This window comes from Erinaceus europaeus, chromosome 10 (assembly GCF_950295315.1).
Source record: "Erinaceus europaeus chromosome 10, mEriEur2.1, whole genome shotgun sequence".
NCBI lineage: Eukaryota > Metazoa > Chordata > Mammalia > Eulipotyphla > Erinaceidae > Erinaceus > Erinaceus europaeus.
The window spans coordinates 53443893-53459655 of NC_080171.1; the positions used below are offsets into that span (position 1 = coordinate 53443893).

At 39.8% G+C, this 15763-nt stretch overlaps 1 protein-coding gene across 4 annotated transcripts in view; it reads left to right on the top strand.

The window, feature by feature from the left end:
* ADAMTSL1 (ADAMTS like 1) overlaps positions 1–15763 on the top strand; it is a 1221418-nt gene that overhangs the window by 1186171 nt on the left and 19484 nt on the right. For all 4 annotated transcript variants that reach the window (XM_060199610.1, XM_060199611.1, XM_007535759.3 and 1 more), the window contains one exon: positions 1503–1710. In XM_060199610.1, the coding sequence (XP_060055593.1) occupies positions 1503–1710 (208 nt within the window). The remainder of the gene's footprint in view (positions 1–1502; positions 1711–15763) is intronic.

Genomic DNA, 15763 nt, shown 5'->3' on the forward strand with positions numbered 1-15763 from the left:
GATAATAATAATAATCTTTTCAGTGAAGTGTTAGACTAAATAATATCCCAGTTTATGGCTTGGCTTAATAATAAAATCTATTTTCTCAGTTATATTCAGTTTCACTGTGGACAAGCCAAATTATGAGTACAAAACTGAGTACTCTACTTCCACTACATATACAACCCTGCAAGAAATATAATACCTATAGATTATAACTCAGGAGGTAGGAAATTGATCCAGAAAATTGGAAGGAATTTTGTTTACTTCAAATGGATTGAACAACATCAAAAGATAGTTTGAGGTTGGAAATACAGTGATCCCTAGCAAATAAAACACTGACTGAACCTTGAGACCCAGATTTCCTCTTTGGTGGAAAGGCAACTCAAATTGGGATCTGACTTCCCTAGGAAACCATCCTTCTCTGCCACTCACTTGATTGCCCTTAGGAAGTACCAGAACCACAATAGAGCACAACTAAAGGACTGTATGCATCGCCATAGTTCTCTTCTGCAAACACACAGCCTTTAGGGGCAATATCAAGCTAAAGTAACTAATGACCAGATAACTCTGTCGGGATATACATTTTTATTCAACTACCCCAGAGCATTCATTTTTTTTCTATTTGAAATTTTTTCTCTCAGTTTTGGAGGTCAGAAATTCAAAATCAAGGACTATAGGCATCCACACAGCCCCATCTACCCCCAGAGGCTCTAGGATAAAATCAGCTTCTTGTCGTTTTACAGCTTCTGGTGACCTCAGGCTTTGCTTGGTCATAGCACCCCGTCTCTGCCTCTTCATCACACTGCTCAATCTTCTTCTGTCAAACTCCCCTCTGCCTTTCTAAGGAAACCTGTGAAGACTAATCTAGGGCTTACCCAGATAATCTAGTATAATCTCATCTAAAAAAAATCATTTTTTAATTAATTTATTTATAAAATGGAAATATTGGCAAGACCATAGGATAAAAGGGATACAATTCTACACAATTCCCACTACCACAGTTCTGCATCCCATCCCCTCCCTTGAAAGCTTTTATATTCTTTATCCCTCTGGGAGCATGGACCAAGGGTCATTATGGGGTACAGAAGGTCTGGCTTCTGTAATTGCTTCTCCACTGAACATGGGTATTGTCAGGTCAACCCATGACACATTAGTGAGGTTGTCTGCCCAGGGAAGTCCAGTTGGCATCATGATAGCATCTGGAACCTGGTGGCTGAAAAAGCATTAAGATATAAAGCAGAACAAATTGTTAAATAATCAGGAACATAAAGGCAAGAATATTGCAGATGAGATTTGTCAAAAAATTCTTTAATATACCTGGAAAACATTTTTCCAAGTAAGGTACCATTTATGATTTCCGGGGCTTTGATCTAGATACCTCTGAGGAGGCCATTTTGGAGTCTCCCATCACAAACAGATACTGTGAAGAAAAGAGGGTTATTTATCTTAGGGTATACAGCATGATACCTCTTCCCAAAGCCTAACCATCTACACGTGTTCTCTTTCTCTTTCTCCCCCAGGTGGATGGTGACTTCTTGGTCCGCCTGTACCCGAAGTTGTGGGGGAGGTGTCCAGACCCGCCGGGTGACCTGCCAGAAGCTTAAAGCCTCCGGAATCTCCACACCTGTGCCCAATGAGATGTGCACCCAGCTTGCCAAACGGCCAGTAGACACCCAAGCCTGTAACCAACAGCTCTGCGTGGAGTGGGCCTTCTCCAGCTGGGGTCAGGTAAGAAACCAGAGAACTCTGGTTTTATTTGAGAAGTAAATTTGAAGGTGCAGACCCAGCCACAGTAGGAAATTAAGTGCCACCTTTGCTGCATCCTCTATGATGACCAACTTTTCATATTTCTGTCAGCCATCCAACCTGATCATTATCCTTCCTAAAGGATCCCAGACGATCTAATAATTCCTAATGCTGACATGTCTTTCTAACATTAATTACACTTTTCCTTTCGATCTTCCTCTGCTCTAAAGCAGTCCTGTTTCCATATAATCACCAGGCACTGAAAGACTTTCTTCAGACTCACTTTCTGTAACATCACTTCTTCTCACTGGTTATTCCAGGACTCAAGATATAAAGTTCTGACTAGATCTGCCTGGGTACTGAGTGTTGTTCTGGGCCAAGGGTTCTCACCTACCTTGCACAGTTATTAACAGAACCACTGCAGAAGCTTCCTTAACAAAAGACTGATCACCACGCTTACACCCATATCAAGTGCTCTGGGGTGAGATCCAAGTAGGGAAAGGTTTTAGAAATTCCTCCAGCCAGTTCTGCTCTCTAGCCAGGGTAAAAACACCTCTGTTTCAAGCCAGGAGTATTGAAGCCTACCTGGATCCTACTGAAACTACCAACTACTTTCTCTTTGGTAAAATTTAACAAAAAGTGACCAGCTTAGCTTAAGGTACAGCAGAAATGGGGGGGGTCACCTAACACCAGTATTGCAGGCCTTTTCTAGATGTTATTAGTGCTAACAACAAAAGTTAACGGAGCAAATTTTAAAGATCATGCTGACTACATTGAATTCATGAAATTTAGTAGCACCCCATCTAAATAGAGGGACGCTCCAAAGAGTGGCACAAAATGAATGGCTTTTATAGGTAAGGGAGAGGAATTGTGGAAATGAAGATAATTGGTTTTAAGGCTGCCTTTGGGGGGGGGGGGGGTTGGGGAGGCTGTACCATACACATGCACAATTTGTGTTTGCGTTATCTAGCTAATTTCCCTGAGCACAATACCCTCTAAGTCTACGCATGTCATTAAGGGTAAGAATTCCTTTTTGTTTTATAACTTAGAACTATCATATTGTGTACTTTTACCACATCAGCTTTATCCAGTCACCTGTCCATAGGCACTTAGATTGTTTCTAGCTCTTTGCTATTATAAATAATGCTGTAGTGAACATGACCATGTATATAAATCTCTTGTGAAGTGTTTTTGTCACCACTGGACTTCATTCACTGCATTGTACTAGTGATTTCAGATGGAAAGAGAGAGATGGTGGGAAAGGAGGAAAGATAACACATCACTAGAGCTTCCTCCAGTATGATGGTGATGGTGCCTTCCTCAGGCCATTCTACTAGATTGCCATACTTGTTCTAAATCTGTTCATGGATTATTAAGCAATTTTGCTTTGTGGTTTACAGTTGCCTCTAAGCATTTAATTTTCTGATAAGTGTGTGAGATTTAAATTGTCACTTCCACAAGTGGAAAAACACAAAGGGATGAATAATTTTTATGAATTAATACATTTACATCTGCACACATTTTATATGGTTTGCAAGTAAATAAAAAGCCTGCTTGCTATTTGCTATTTATAATGAGTAGAAGGGATGGATAGAACAATTCCTATTTCCAGGAAAACTATTACATTTACAAATCCAATTGGGAGTGGGTGGGTGGTAGCACAGTGGGTTAAGTGCACATGGTACAAAGCACAAAGACTGGCAAAAGCATAAAGATCCAGCTCCCCATGTACAGGGTGTCACTTCACAGGCAGTAAAGAAGGTCTGCAGGTGTCTGTCTTTTTCTTCCTCTCTCTGTCTTCCCCTCCTCTCTCAGTTTCTTTTTTTGTAATTTATTTTTATTTCTTTATTGGGGGATTAATGTTTTACAGTTGCTAGTAAATGCGATAGTTTGTACATGCATAATATTTTTCCACACAACAATCTAACCCCCCACTAGGTCCTTCGCCATCCTGTTCCAGGACCTGAACTACCCCCCCCCCCCCGGAGCCCTCTCCCCCCATGTACAGTCTTTTACTTTGGTGTAATATGCCAACTCTAGTCCAAGTTCTGCTTAGTGTTTTCTCTTCTGATCTTGTTTTTCAACTTCTGCCTATGAATGAAATCATCCCATAGTCATCCTTCTCCTTCTGACTTATTTCACTTAACATGATTTCTTCAAGCTGAAAACAGTGAAATCACCATTTTTACTCTGAAAATGTCCAATAGTTCTAGTTTGTATCTCTTCATTTAGCTCCTTCATTTCCTTGTTGATTTTTCTACCTGGATGATCTGTCAAATTGAGAGAGTGGGGTGTTTAAGTCCCCTACTATTACTGTGTTGCTGTTAATATATTGCTGTAGCTCTTTCAGTAGATTTTTGATGTATTTAGATGGCTTCTCCTTGGGTGCATGGATGTTGATAATCATTAAGTCCTCTTGATTGACTGATCCTTTGAGCACTAAGTAATGCCCATCCCTATCTTTTTAAATTTTATTTATTTTAAGGTCTGCCATGTCAGATATGAGCATAGCTGTTCCTGCCCTTTTTTGTGGGCCATTGGCTTGTATGATAGTTTTCTGTCCTTTCACTTTGAGTCTGTGTTTGTCTTGTTAAGTGGAATTCCTTCAGACAACATATTGTTCGATTGTGTTTTCTGATCCATCTTCCTACTCTGTGCCTTTTAATAGGTGAATTGAGGCCATTGACATTTATTGATATTATAGATTGAAGACATTTTAATGACCTTATTGTAGATTATTAGAGTGTCCTTATATATGCCATGTTTATGGTGATCTGATTGTTTATAGGAGACCTTTCAGAATTTCTTTCAGGGCAGGCTTGGTGATAGTCGATTCCTTCAACTGTTGCTTGTCAGAGAAGGTTTTTATGCCACCATCTAGTCTGAATGACAGTCTAGCGGAATATAGTATTCTTAGTTGAAAGCCTTTCTCATTGAGTACTCAATAGATATCTTGCCATTCTCTTTTGGCCTGTAGTGTTTGTGTGGAGAAGTCTGCTGCTAATTTTATGGGGTTTCCTCTGTAAGTGACTCTTCGTTTTTCTCTTGCAGCCTTTAGGATCCTTTCTTCATCCTTATTCCTTTCATTAGAAATATGATGTGTCGCAGTATCTTTAAGTCTGAGTTTTAATTCTGTTTGGGATCCTCTGGGCTTCTTGAACCTTTATGTCTTTTATGTTATGTTGTGTAGACTAGAGAAATTCTCATCTAGTATGTCCTGTAAAATGCTTTCTTCCCCTCTTCTTCTGGTAGGCCTATAATGTGTATATTATTTCTTTTGAAGTCATCCCATATGTCTCTGTTGTTGTTTTTAGTATCACTTAATCTCTTTTTGAGATCTACTTCTTTCTTAGTTTTCTCTAATTTGACTTCAACCTTGCTAATTCTGTTTTCTGCCTCATTTATTCTATCCTCTCTCCTTTCTGTTGTTTTCTGTAGTTCATTTATTTTGTCACCCCTTCTGATACTGTATTAGCTAGTTGTGCTCTTAGCTGAGCTATTTCAACTTTCAGCCCTCTAATTACCTCGAGATAGTGCTTTTTTTCAGAGACTCATTTGTTTTCTGCATTTCTGATGACAATTCTTTCAAACTCTTTCCTCACTCCTGTGACTACTTCTTTAGTTAGCATTTGGATGCTGATCTCATTTTCCTGTGTTTCTACCTTTGGGGAGATTTTAGCTGGACTTTTGTCCTGATTCATTTCTCCAATGTTTCTCCTTGGTTTAACCATTATTATAGTGAGGAATATACAATGAGGTCCTTCTCTCAGCATTTTTGTCCACTGATCACTTTTGCCTGGATTGACTTGTGTCTATATAAGGCACTTAGAAAGTTCACAGTTGTGGAAATAACAGTTGTTTCAATATTATCTCAGTCCCTGAGTTGAAGGACAGTGGCTGTTAAAGCCTCTTTTACTCATTTTCTTCCCTGTAAGGTATGGTATCCTGAGGGCTTTTTACCTATAAGTAGGTGTTTGTTTGTTTTTTAAGCTTTTCAACCACTTTATTGATTTTTAAAAAAATTTCTTTATAAATAGATTTTTAAGCTTAATCACTCACTCTGGACCAAAGGATAAAGAAGGGTGGGGGAGAGATATCACAGTGGTTATTCTCAAAAGCAACTCCCACACTCCGAGAATCCAAAGCTCCAGACTCAATTCAGCTTCTCTGCCAAGCCAGGCAACACTGCTTGGCCCTGTGAGATTCTGAACAATTCCTGTTTCTAGTCTGTAGGTTCTAAGGCAATTACTCACCATGTTCTCATCAGGAGAACAGTGTGGAAAGGCTCCCTACTATACAGCCCCACTGCTAGAACACCAGGGTGTAGATCTTCTCCTGAGTTTTCCAGCCAGTTCTCTGCCCCCCAGTGTCAGCACAGGGCCTCCTCCCTGCTGCTCCAGCCTCTGAGGGCAGTAACAAATGGAGACTCACAGTTGCGTTTGGTGAGTTTTAGGGGAGTCCTCTCCTCCCTTCAGCAGTCTTTTTCTTGGTAAAACAGACAGGAGATGGCTCCTCCACTGGAAAACTGCAAGATTGTTACCAACCACTTGGGAGTACATACAGGCTTTACCCCCAGGAATCTCTCCATCCATGAGCCACATGTGTTTTCACTCACCAATGACTTGGTGGGTTCCCAAAGTAGTCCCAGTCTCATCTTGTTGCAGTCTCAGGTGATCTTTGATATTCCTGTTTAGAGAAGTTTCTCAACTGTACAGCTGGAGGTCTGGGTCAAGGCTGTCTTCTTTTAATGAGTTTCAGGGGTCTGGTGCTGGCCAGGTAATTCAGACTGACACATTTAAAATTCTCAAAAGGTGCTAAAACTTAGGAGTTGGGCAGTAGCACAGCGGGTTAAGCGCAGGTGGCACAAAGCGCAAGGACTGGTGGAAGGATCCTGGTTCGAGCCCTGGCTCCCCACCTGTAGGGGAGTTGCTTCACAAGCGGTGAAGCAGGTCTACAGGTGTCTATCTTTCTCTCTCTGTCCTATATAACAATGATGACATCAAGAACAACAATAAAGTAACAAGGGCAACAAAAGGGAATGAATAAATAAATCTAAAAAAAATTTTAATAAAAAGAAGCTAAAACTGATTAGCTCAAATATAAAGTCTCAATCTGGTGACATGACATTTAGCACAAGGCATATGGAGATCTGCTGCTTCTTAAAAGTTCCCCTCTTAATCAAGTTACCAACTGAATTGAGGGTGCAATTAAAAATGTTTTAATATAAGTCTAGGAACTAAATCCAGCGTCTTATATATATGCCTGATGCCACTAAGTGGCCTCCTACACCAATTGTTTTCATTCTTTTTATTTGTGAGTGAGAGGAGGAAGATGAGACACCACAGCATACTTTCACTGTCCATGGAACCCAGGATGTCACATAGGGTAAGACATGCATCTACTAGGTGAGCTATTTCTCAGTCTCCCGTGTGTGTGAGATTTTCTCTTGGAGACTACTGGTGGGTAGCCATTGTGAACTTCCATTTAAAGCTTTTCACACAAACTCTAGCAATTTAATTACTATTGTTTTGTGGTGTAGTTGAAGAGTGTGATACCTCTGTTTTTCTTTTCTCTTAGAATTACTTTGGCTGTCTGTAGTTCCACACAAATATTAGGATTATTTGCTCTTGGGATTTTGATATGGAATCTATAGACTACTTTTAGTAAGATGGCCAAATTAAATTTATTCTCCTGATCCATGAACACAGGAAAACCTTTCATTTGTGTTTCTATAGTCTTCATTCTAAAGGTATCTCACCTCTTTTGTTAGGTTGACTCTAAGACATTTTTTTTTATTGAGGAGGTTAGTGTTTAATCACTGACATATGCATACAATTTCATAATGTAGTAGGCTCCCAATCCTCCCTTCCCCACTTTATTAAGTACTGCTAATAATTGAGATCATTTGATATCCATCTTCTTTTTGGCTTATCTCACTCAACATGATGTCCTTGTGTTTCATCCAAGAGTATGTACCGCCAAGGTTTTTTTATCTTTTTCTGTAAATTGTAGGATTGCTTCCTTCATTATCTTTTCCTCTGGTTCATCTTTCATATATTTAATGCCACATGTTTATGTATGTTTGTTTGTAACCTGCCATCCACTAAATTTATTGTCTTTAGTTTTTTTATGGCATTGTGAGAGGTTTATACCTGGTTATTGTAACAGTTCAACAGGGGAAGTTTTGTGACTAGGATAATTTTGGCACCAGAATCTGCAAACAAGTCGAATGTCCTGTTGAATGAGTTACTTTCTTAATCCAGTTGGGTTACTTAGTGACCTATCTAGATGAATTTAAACTTTCCTAGAAGGAATGAGGAGATAGCTCCGTAGAGCATGACCTATATACTTGAGGGTCCAGAGGTTTAATCCCCAAATCTGCCAGAAATGAGCAACAGTCTCTTAAAGTTAAGCTTCCCTGAAAATGTTAACCCAGAAACAGTAAGTGATGTTGACCTCAACTCCTTGCTCAGCCAACAGGGTAATCCCATTGTCAAGTGTAACTTTGACCTTGTAAAGATGAGTGTTTTTGGCATAGGTATTTATGACTACCTGGGTAAGCACTGTTAGAAAGGTAAAAGCAAGTCACTGAATTTTCTGGTCATGGTAACAATGGAAACAGAAGAAAAGTTTGTTGGGAGTGTGAATGATAGTGTTATATTCCAGGGTCAAAGGCAGAGAGTAGAAGATGAATGGTGATTCATGTCTAATGAAAGTAAGAAATGACATCTTATATGGAAATACTCGATGTTAGTAGATTCTTTTTCAGCTAATGAGACAGCGTACTCAAGTTCAATGTTTCCTAGTTTTATAGCAACTGTTAATGGCCATGTGTTACTGGAAAAGCCCCTTTGAGGCTGAGAAGAATTATTTTTTGTGACTTATCTCAATTAACATGATTTCTTCAGACTCCTTCTTCTAACATAGTGTTTGCATAGAGGAATACCACTGACTTTTGAATGTTAATTTTGTAGCCTGACACCTTACTGTATTGCCTGATGATTTCCAAAAGATAATTGCTGGATTCCTTAGGTTTTTCTATGTATACTATCACATCATCTGCAAATAGGGAGAGTTTGACTTCTTCTCTTCCAATCTGTATCCCTTTAATTCCTTGCTATGGCAAGAACTCCCAACACTATGTTGAATAGTAAATGTGATAGTGGGCAGCCCTGTCTAGTACCTGATCTGAGGGGAAATGCTTCCAGTTTTTCACCATTGAGTATGATGTTGGCTTCATAGAAGCTAGAAGGGAGTATTCCTATGTCTTCAATCTTTTGGAAGAGTTTTAAAAGTTGTGGTATTAACTGTTCCATTTTTGTAGAATTCATTTGTAAAACCATCTGGTCCAGGACTTTTATTCTTGGGAAGGTTTTTGATAACTGTTTCAATTTCATTGCCTGTTCATATTTTCTACTTCCTCTTTAATTTTGGAAGTTTGTAGGTATCTAGGAACTCATCCATTTCTTCCAGGTTCTCTACCTTGGTGACATATAGTTGTTCAAAGAAGCCTCACATATGTTGAATTTCTGTTGTGATATGGCTAAAGGTTTATTGATTTTGGTTACTCTTTTGAAGAACCAACATTTACTTTCATTAATCTTTTGTATGATTTTATTTTCAATGTTATTTATTTCCTAATGTGTGCTTGTAGGGCTATGAACCTCCCTCTCAGTACTTCCTTAGTTGTGTCACAGATAGCTCATGCCTTCCTGAATGTTCTCTTTGACTTTGACCCAGTAGTTGTTAAGTGTTAGTTTAATTCCACTGTGGTCTAAGAAGATGCTTTGGATGATTTCAATGCTCTTGAATTTTCTGTCTTTGTGGCCTAACATATAGTCTATGCTTGAGAATGATCCATGTGGGCTTGAATAGAATGTGTGTTCCAGTTTCTTGGGGTGAATGACTGAAAATGTACGATACTTCTAGTTTAGCTCTTCATTTAGCTCCTTCGTTTACTGATTTTCTGCCTGGATGATCTGTCAAGTTGAGAGAGTGGGGTGTTGAGGTCCCCTACTATTACTGTGTTGCTGTTAATATATTGCTGTAGCTCTTTCAGTAGATGTTTGATGTATCTAGATGGCCTTTCATTGGGTGCATAGATGTTAAGTCCTCTTGATTGACCCTCTGAGCATTAAGTAATGTCCACCCCTATCTTTTAAAATTTTATTTGTTTTAAGGTCTATTGTGTCAGATATGAGAATAGCTGTTCCTGCCCTTTTTCGTGGGCCATTGGCCGGTATGATAGTTTTCCATCCTTTCACTTTAAGTCTGCTTGTCTTGTTGAGTTAGGTGAGATTTCTGTAGACAGCATATTATTGGGTTGTACTTTCTGATCCATCTTCCTACCCTGTGCGCCTTTTAATAGGTGAATTCAGGCCATTGACATTTATTGATATTATAGATTGAAGACTGTCATGCTGCGACGCAGAGGAGAGAGGAAATCTGGAGCAGAGAGGGAACACAATTCTTTATTCATGTGGGCACCTCAGAGTTGGGTGAGAGCGCAGTGGTTTGGGCCACGTGGAGCTAGCCAAGATGGCCGCCTCATGCAGTAACCTTCCCTGAGTCTAATCACTGAAGTGAGAAGCCGGCAAGAGAGTGAGGGGCGGAAGAAGAGGGGCTTTATAGGGCAAAAACCGGGACAGGATTGGTTGGGAAAGGCACTCCGAGAATGTCCCAACTCTCGCGGGAAGTAGCAATAGCCTGAGAGGACAACATGGCAGATGTGACTGCATCTGCACAATTTCCCAGCAGAAGACATTCTAATGCCATTATTGTAGATTTCCAGAGTGTTCTATATTGTGATCTGTTTATAGGAGACTTTTCAGAACTTCGTTCAGGGTAGACTTGGTGGTAGTTGATTCCTTCAACTGTTGCTTGTCAGAGAAGGTTTTTATGCCTCCATCTAGTCTGAATGACATTCTAGTGGAATACAGTATTCTCGGTTGAAAGCCGTTCTCATTGAGCACTCTATAGATATCTTGCCATTTTTTTCTGGCCTGTAGAGTTTGTGTGGAGAAGTCTGCTGCTGATTTTATGGGTTTTCCTTTGTAGGTGACTCTTCGTTTTTCTCTTGCAAGTCTGGGCCTTTTGATCCTTTGTCTTTTATGTTGTCTAGACTAGAGAAGTTCTCAGCTATTATGTCCTGTAGAATTGTAGAATCCTTTCTTCCTCTCGTAAGCCAATAATGCATATATTATTTCCTTTTGAGATCTTAGTTTTCTCTAATTCATCCTCAATCTCCCTAATTGTGTTTTCTGCAGCTATATTCTTATCCTGTTCTGATACTGTATTAGCTTGTTTAACTAGTTGTGCTCTCAGCTCAGCTCTCTTAATTACCTTGAGATAGTGTTTTATTTCAGTCTCATTTGTTGTTTCCCCCTTTGATGACTTTACTTGAAAACTCTTTCCTCACTCCTGTGACTATGACTAATTCCTTAATTAGAATTTGGATGTTGACCTCATTCTGTGCTTCTACTTTCAGGGGGGCTTCTGTCATGTTATGAGGTACCTCTCTCAGTACTTTTCAAACTACTGATCACTCTTGCCTGGACTGACTAGTGTCTAAGTAAGGTACTTAAAGAGTACACAGTTGTTTCAATCCCTGAGTTGAAACACAGTGGCTGTTAAAAATTGAGAGAGATGCCCCGAGTTCAGTTCAGCTGCTCTTCCAGCAGCCAAGCTGGAAATACTACTTGGTCCTGTTTACTGTGCATCAGGAGAATGATGTGGAAAGGTTCCCACTATACAGCTCCACCAGGGTATAGATCTTCTCCTGAGTCTCTGCCCCCCAATGTCAGCATGGGGCCTCCTGGCTCTTCAGTCTCGAAGAGCAGTAGAAATGGAGACTCACAGTTGCATTTGGTGATGGTCCTTAGGCTTCTCTCTGTCCATGAACCACATAAGGTTCCCAGTTTGAGCCCCCCCATCCTTGGTGGGTCGTTTCAGTCTACATCTATCTGGTAACAAAAAAAGAAAAAGTTTTTTTTTTAAATTTAGGGGTCCCATATCCTTAGCTGTGTTGGGGAGGGTGTGATGTTTTACACTGTACATTTGTAGTATGAGGTTGGGAGGTGATTAATCCTTAAGCATTCAACTCATGCCCACCAGCAGTAGAAAGGTAAGACACATCTCTCCTTCATAACCAAAAAAGTTTCTGTACAATATGGGGGAGAAACTAAAGGCTATTCCAAAGGGTCAGGCAGTGGCTCACTTCACAAGCCCAGCAATAACCCTGGAGGCAAAAAAAAAAAACAGCTGCAGATATACACCAAACAGTAACCTTAAATAAATAGTAAATTAGAGATGGACTTACATTTACAGAACACAAATTCTTTTCACATGTAACTTGCTCAGATCTTAATTTATTAAAATTGAAATCATACCTAACATCTTTTTGGATCACAATGGTGTGAAACACATTTGTAACTCAAAAATGGGGGGGGGGGGGGCACGCAAGCTTCATGAGAGTGGTGAATAGAGCTGGAGGTGTCTCTCTCCATCCAATAACTAATAGAAGGGTAGATAGGATAAAGAGATTCTCATACCTGAAGGTACCAGGTTCAATCTGTGCACCACCAGCACTCTGGTAGAAAATATATATATTATTCAAATTGGACAAATAAAAATCCCCTCAAAAAACATAGGAACCCAGAAGCAGATGACTTCACTAGTAAATTCCACTATACATTCAAAAAAGTAAAAAAGAAGGTGCATATAACCTTATATTCACTGTAGGATTATTTACAATGGCCAAGAGCTAGAAACTAAGTGCCCACCAACAAATTATGTGATGTGTGTATATTATATATATATATATATAACAAAATATTACTCAGCTTTTATAAAAGATATAAATAAAAAAGTCCTATCTTATATGATGGATCTAATGAGTGCATACTTGAGGCTCTAGAGTCCTGAGTTCAAGCCCCCACTGCATCACAAGTGAGACAGAAAAAATGTATTCCAGTCCATAAAGTAAGAAAATAAAAAGTCAACTAATGATTACCAGAGGGGAGTTGGGTAAAAGAAGTGAACTGCATCGTGAATGGAATTATAATCCGCGGTAGTGCAGCGGGTTAAGCACAAGGACTGGCCTAAGGATCCCAGTTCAAGCCCCCGGCTCCCCACCTGCAGGGGCGTTGCTTCACAACCGGTGAAGCAGGTGTCTGTCTTATCCAACAACGACAACAATAAACAAGGGCAGCAAAAGGTAATAAATATTAATTTAAATATTAATTTAATTGTTAAATTAATATTTGTTAATGTAATAAATATTAATTTAAGTAGCCTTGTATAATGATATACACCTGAAATTTAAATGTTAGGTTTCAAAAATATTGACCTATAACAACTTACATCCTTTGGAAATGGTAAGAAAAAAGAACTCAAAGGGCACAAAGTTAGCAGAGTCTGTTATCCCTGAAGTCAGAGGTTTTCTTTTGAATACCATTGCTGCCTGCCAATTGGCAAAAAAAATAAACAAAACAAGTAAATCTTACTTTACTGCCCTTACTCAACAATTCATGAACCAGACATCATTTAATTTAGTAAATAAATTGAACTCCAAAGCATTGTACAAAATGAAAGATTTCATGGGCAAAAAAAAAAAAAAGGCTGGTCCATAATGAGTGGTTTAAAATTAATTCTTGGGAGGGCTGAGCAGTGGCGCACTTGATTAAGTGCACGTGATACCAGGTTCAACCCCTGCTCCTCACCTGTAGGGTGTTACTTCGTGAGTGAAGTAGGTCTTCAGGTGTCTGTTTCCTTCTCCTCTGTCCAATTAAAACTAGAATTTTATAAGAGGGGAAAAAATGGCCACTGGGAGCAGTAGATTCATGGAACTGGCACTAAGGCCCCAACGATCACCCTGGTCGCAAAAAGTGAAAAAAAAAATATCTTGGGACACAATTAGGTTATAAATCTAAGTTTGATGGCATGGCTTTAAAACAACTGATCCAGTTGTGTACTGGCTGTGTTGTGTTTTTTGCTACCTGTGAGATTCTAGTGCTCCCAGCAGATTTTTCCCCTTATGTGTGATGCTGAGAGTCCCCCTCATTTCTAAAACAAGACAACTGATTATCAGTTAGGAATTCCCATTGCATTTACAGGCCTAGGCTTCCCGCAGTAAGATTCCTCTTTACACAAACTGTTAGTGTCATCTAACTGTTCTGTTGGGACCAAGTATTAGACTCATTTCCTCCCAGAGTCTATATTCAGAGCCTACTGTAGACCTATTGAGCACCTAAATATTGCCTTGTCTGTGCTGGTATTCAGTTTGTACCCACCAGCTGCATAGTAACAAATACAGTGGCTTGTTGGAGGCTGGTAATAATGGTAGTCCACTCATTCTCACTGATCAAACACAGATGGATTAATTAGTGTCTGGACCTTATTATAAAGCTTGGACATATGGGCCACCCAAAACAACCACAAGGTTCTTAATTCTTTATGTAACTGTGTGAAATAAAATGACTATTACTGGAGGTTGGGCGATGGTGCAGGGACCGGCGTAAGGATCCCGGTTCGAGCCCCGGGCTCCCCACCTGCAGGGGACTCACTTCACAGGCGGTGAAGCAGGTCTGCAGGTGTCTATCTTTCTCTCCCCTTCTCTGTCTTCCCCTCCTCTCTCCATTTCTCTCTGTCCTATCCAACAACGAATTGCGTCAACAAGGGCAATAATAACCACAACGAAGCTACAACAAGGGCAACAAAAGGGGGGAAAAATGGCCTCCAGGAGCGGTGGATTCATGGTGCAGGCACCGAGCCCAACAATAACCCTGGAGGAGGAAAAGAAAAAAAAAAAGACTATTACTAGGCATAACTAGGTATCTACACATTACCACATTCATGTTCTTCTATGTTGACCCCAAGATGTGTTCTTTGAAAAAATTTCTTGCAACTTCCTATCCAGGTAACATACTCTGCTCATTTCTAGTAAAGAGCAAATGTTATCTGGAATATATATATCCACAGAATTCACTTAGGATACATGAGCCATTTGTGTCCCAGGTGAGTCCAGGGCTAATGTCAACTGGCCTATCAGGGTACTCAGCCAAAGGCTTCTTTCTGGCACCTCTAGCACCACTTATAATAAGAAGCATGAGCTCATCTTTCTCTTACCTGAAAAAGTCGACTTCTGTTATCTCACATTTGGCTCACAACAGCTCCGCTGATAGACCCTCGAGGCTTGGCAGTTTGTGAAATTACAACTGGAAACAGACCTGGCTACAGACAGTGCCCACTGCTCATTCTCAGTGATTTTTTTTTTTGCCTCCAGGGTTATTGCTGGGGCTCAGTGCTTGTACCATAAATACACTGCTCCTGGAGGCCATTTTTCTGCCTTGTTGTGGTTATTATTGATGCCATTCATTGTTGGATAGGACAAAGAGAAAGATAGACACCTGCTTGACCGCCTGTGAAGCGACTCCCCTGCAGTTGGGGAGTCAGGGCTTGAGCCAGGATCACTGCGCGGGTCCTTGCACTTAACTCGCTATGCTACCGCCTGACCCCCATCCCCGTGATTATTTTTCTTAATAGACAGGGGAAACAAAATATGTTTACTCTCATCTGCTTCTTGAATCCTCTCGGCCAGTATGTCTCAAGTTTTTATGTGAATCACCTGCAGATATTGTTAAGGCAAATTCTGATATGACAGGCCTGATAGTACTTTAGCTACTTAACTATAAAAGTTCTCAAGTGATGACCAACCACATTTTAAAAATTAACATTTAGTTTCAATATTTTAGGATTTTAGTAGTATAGTTTTACATCTGCATGTGTATATACAACTCACCAGAATTCCTTTGTCATTACAACTAGTGAACCCTCCACTGATGACTACCATAGTTTTCACTTGTAACTAAGTCAGTTTGATTATTTTTGTAAGTTCACTTGTTTTATCTATACTCCACATATGGCTGAAATCATCTGGCAGTTGTCTTTCAACACATTAAATAGCAAGGCTCAGGGAATCAAATATTAGGAAGGAACTGCTTTATTTTATAGTCCTGTTGATATTTTCTGTTTATGT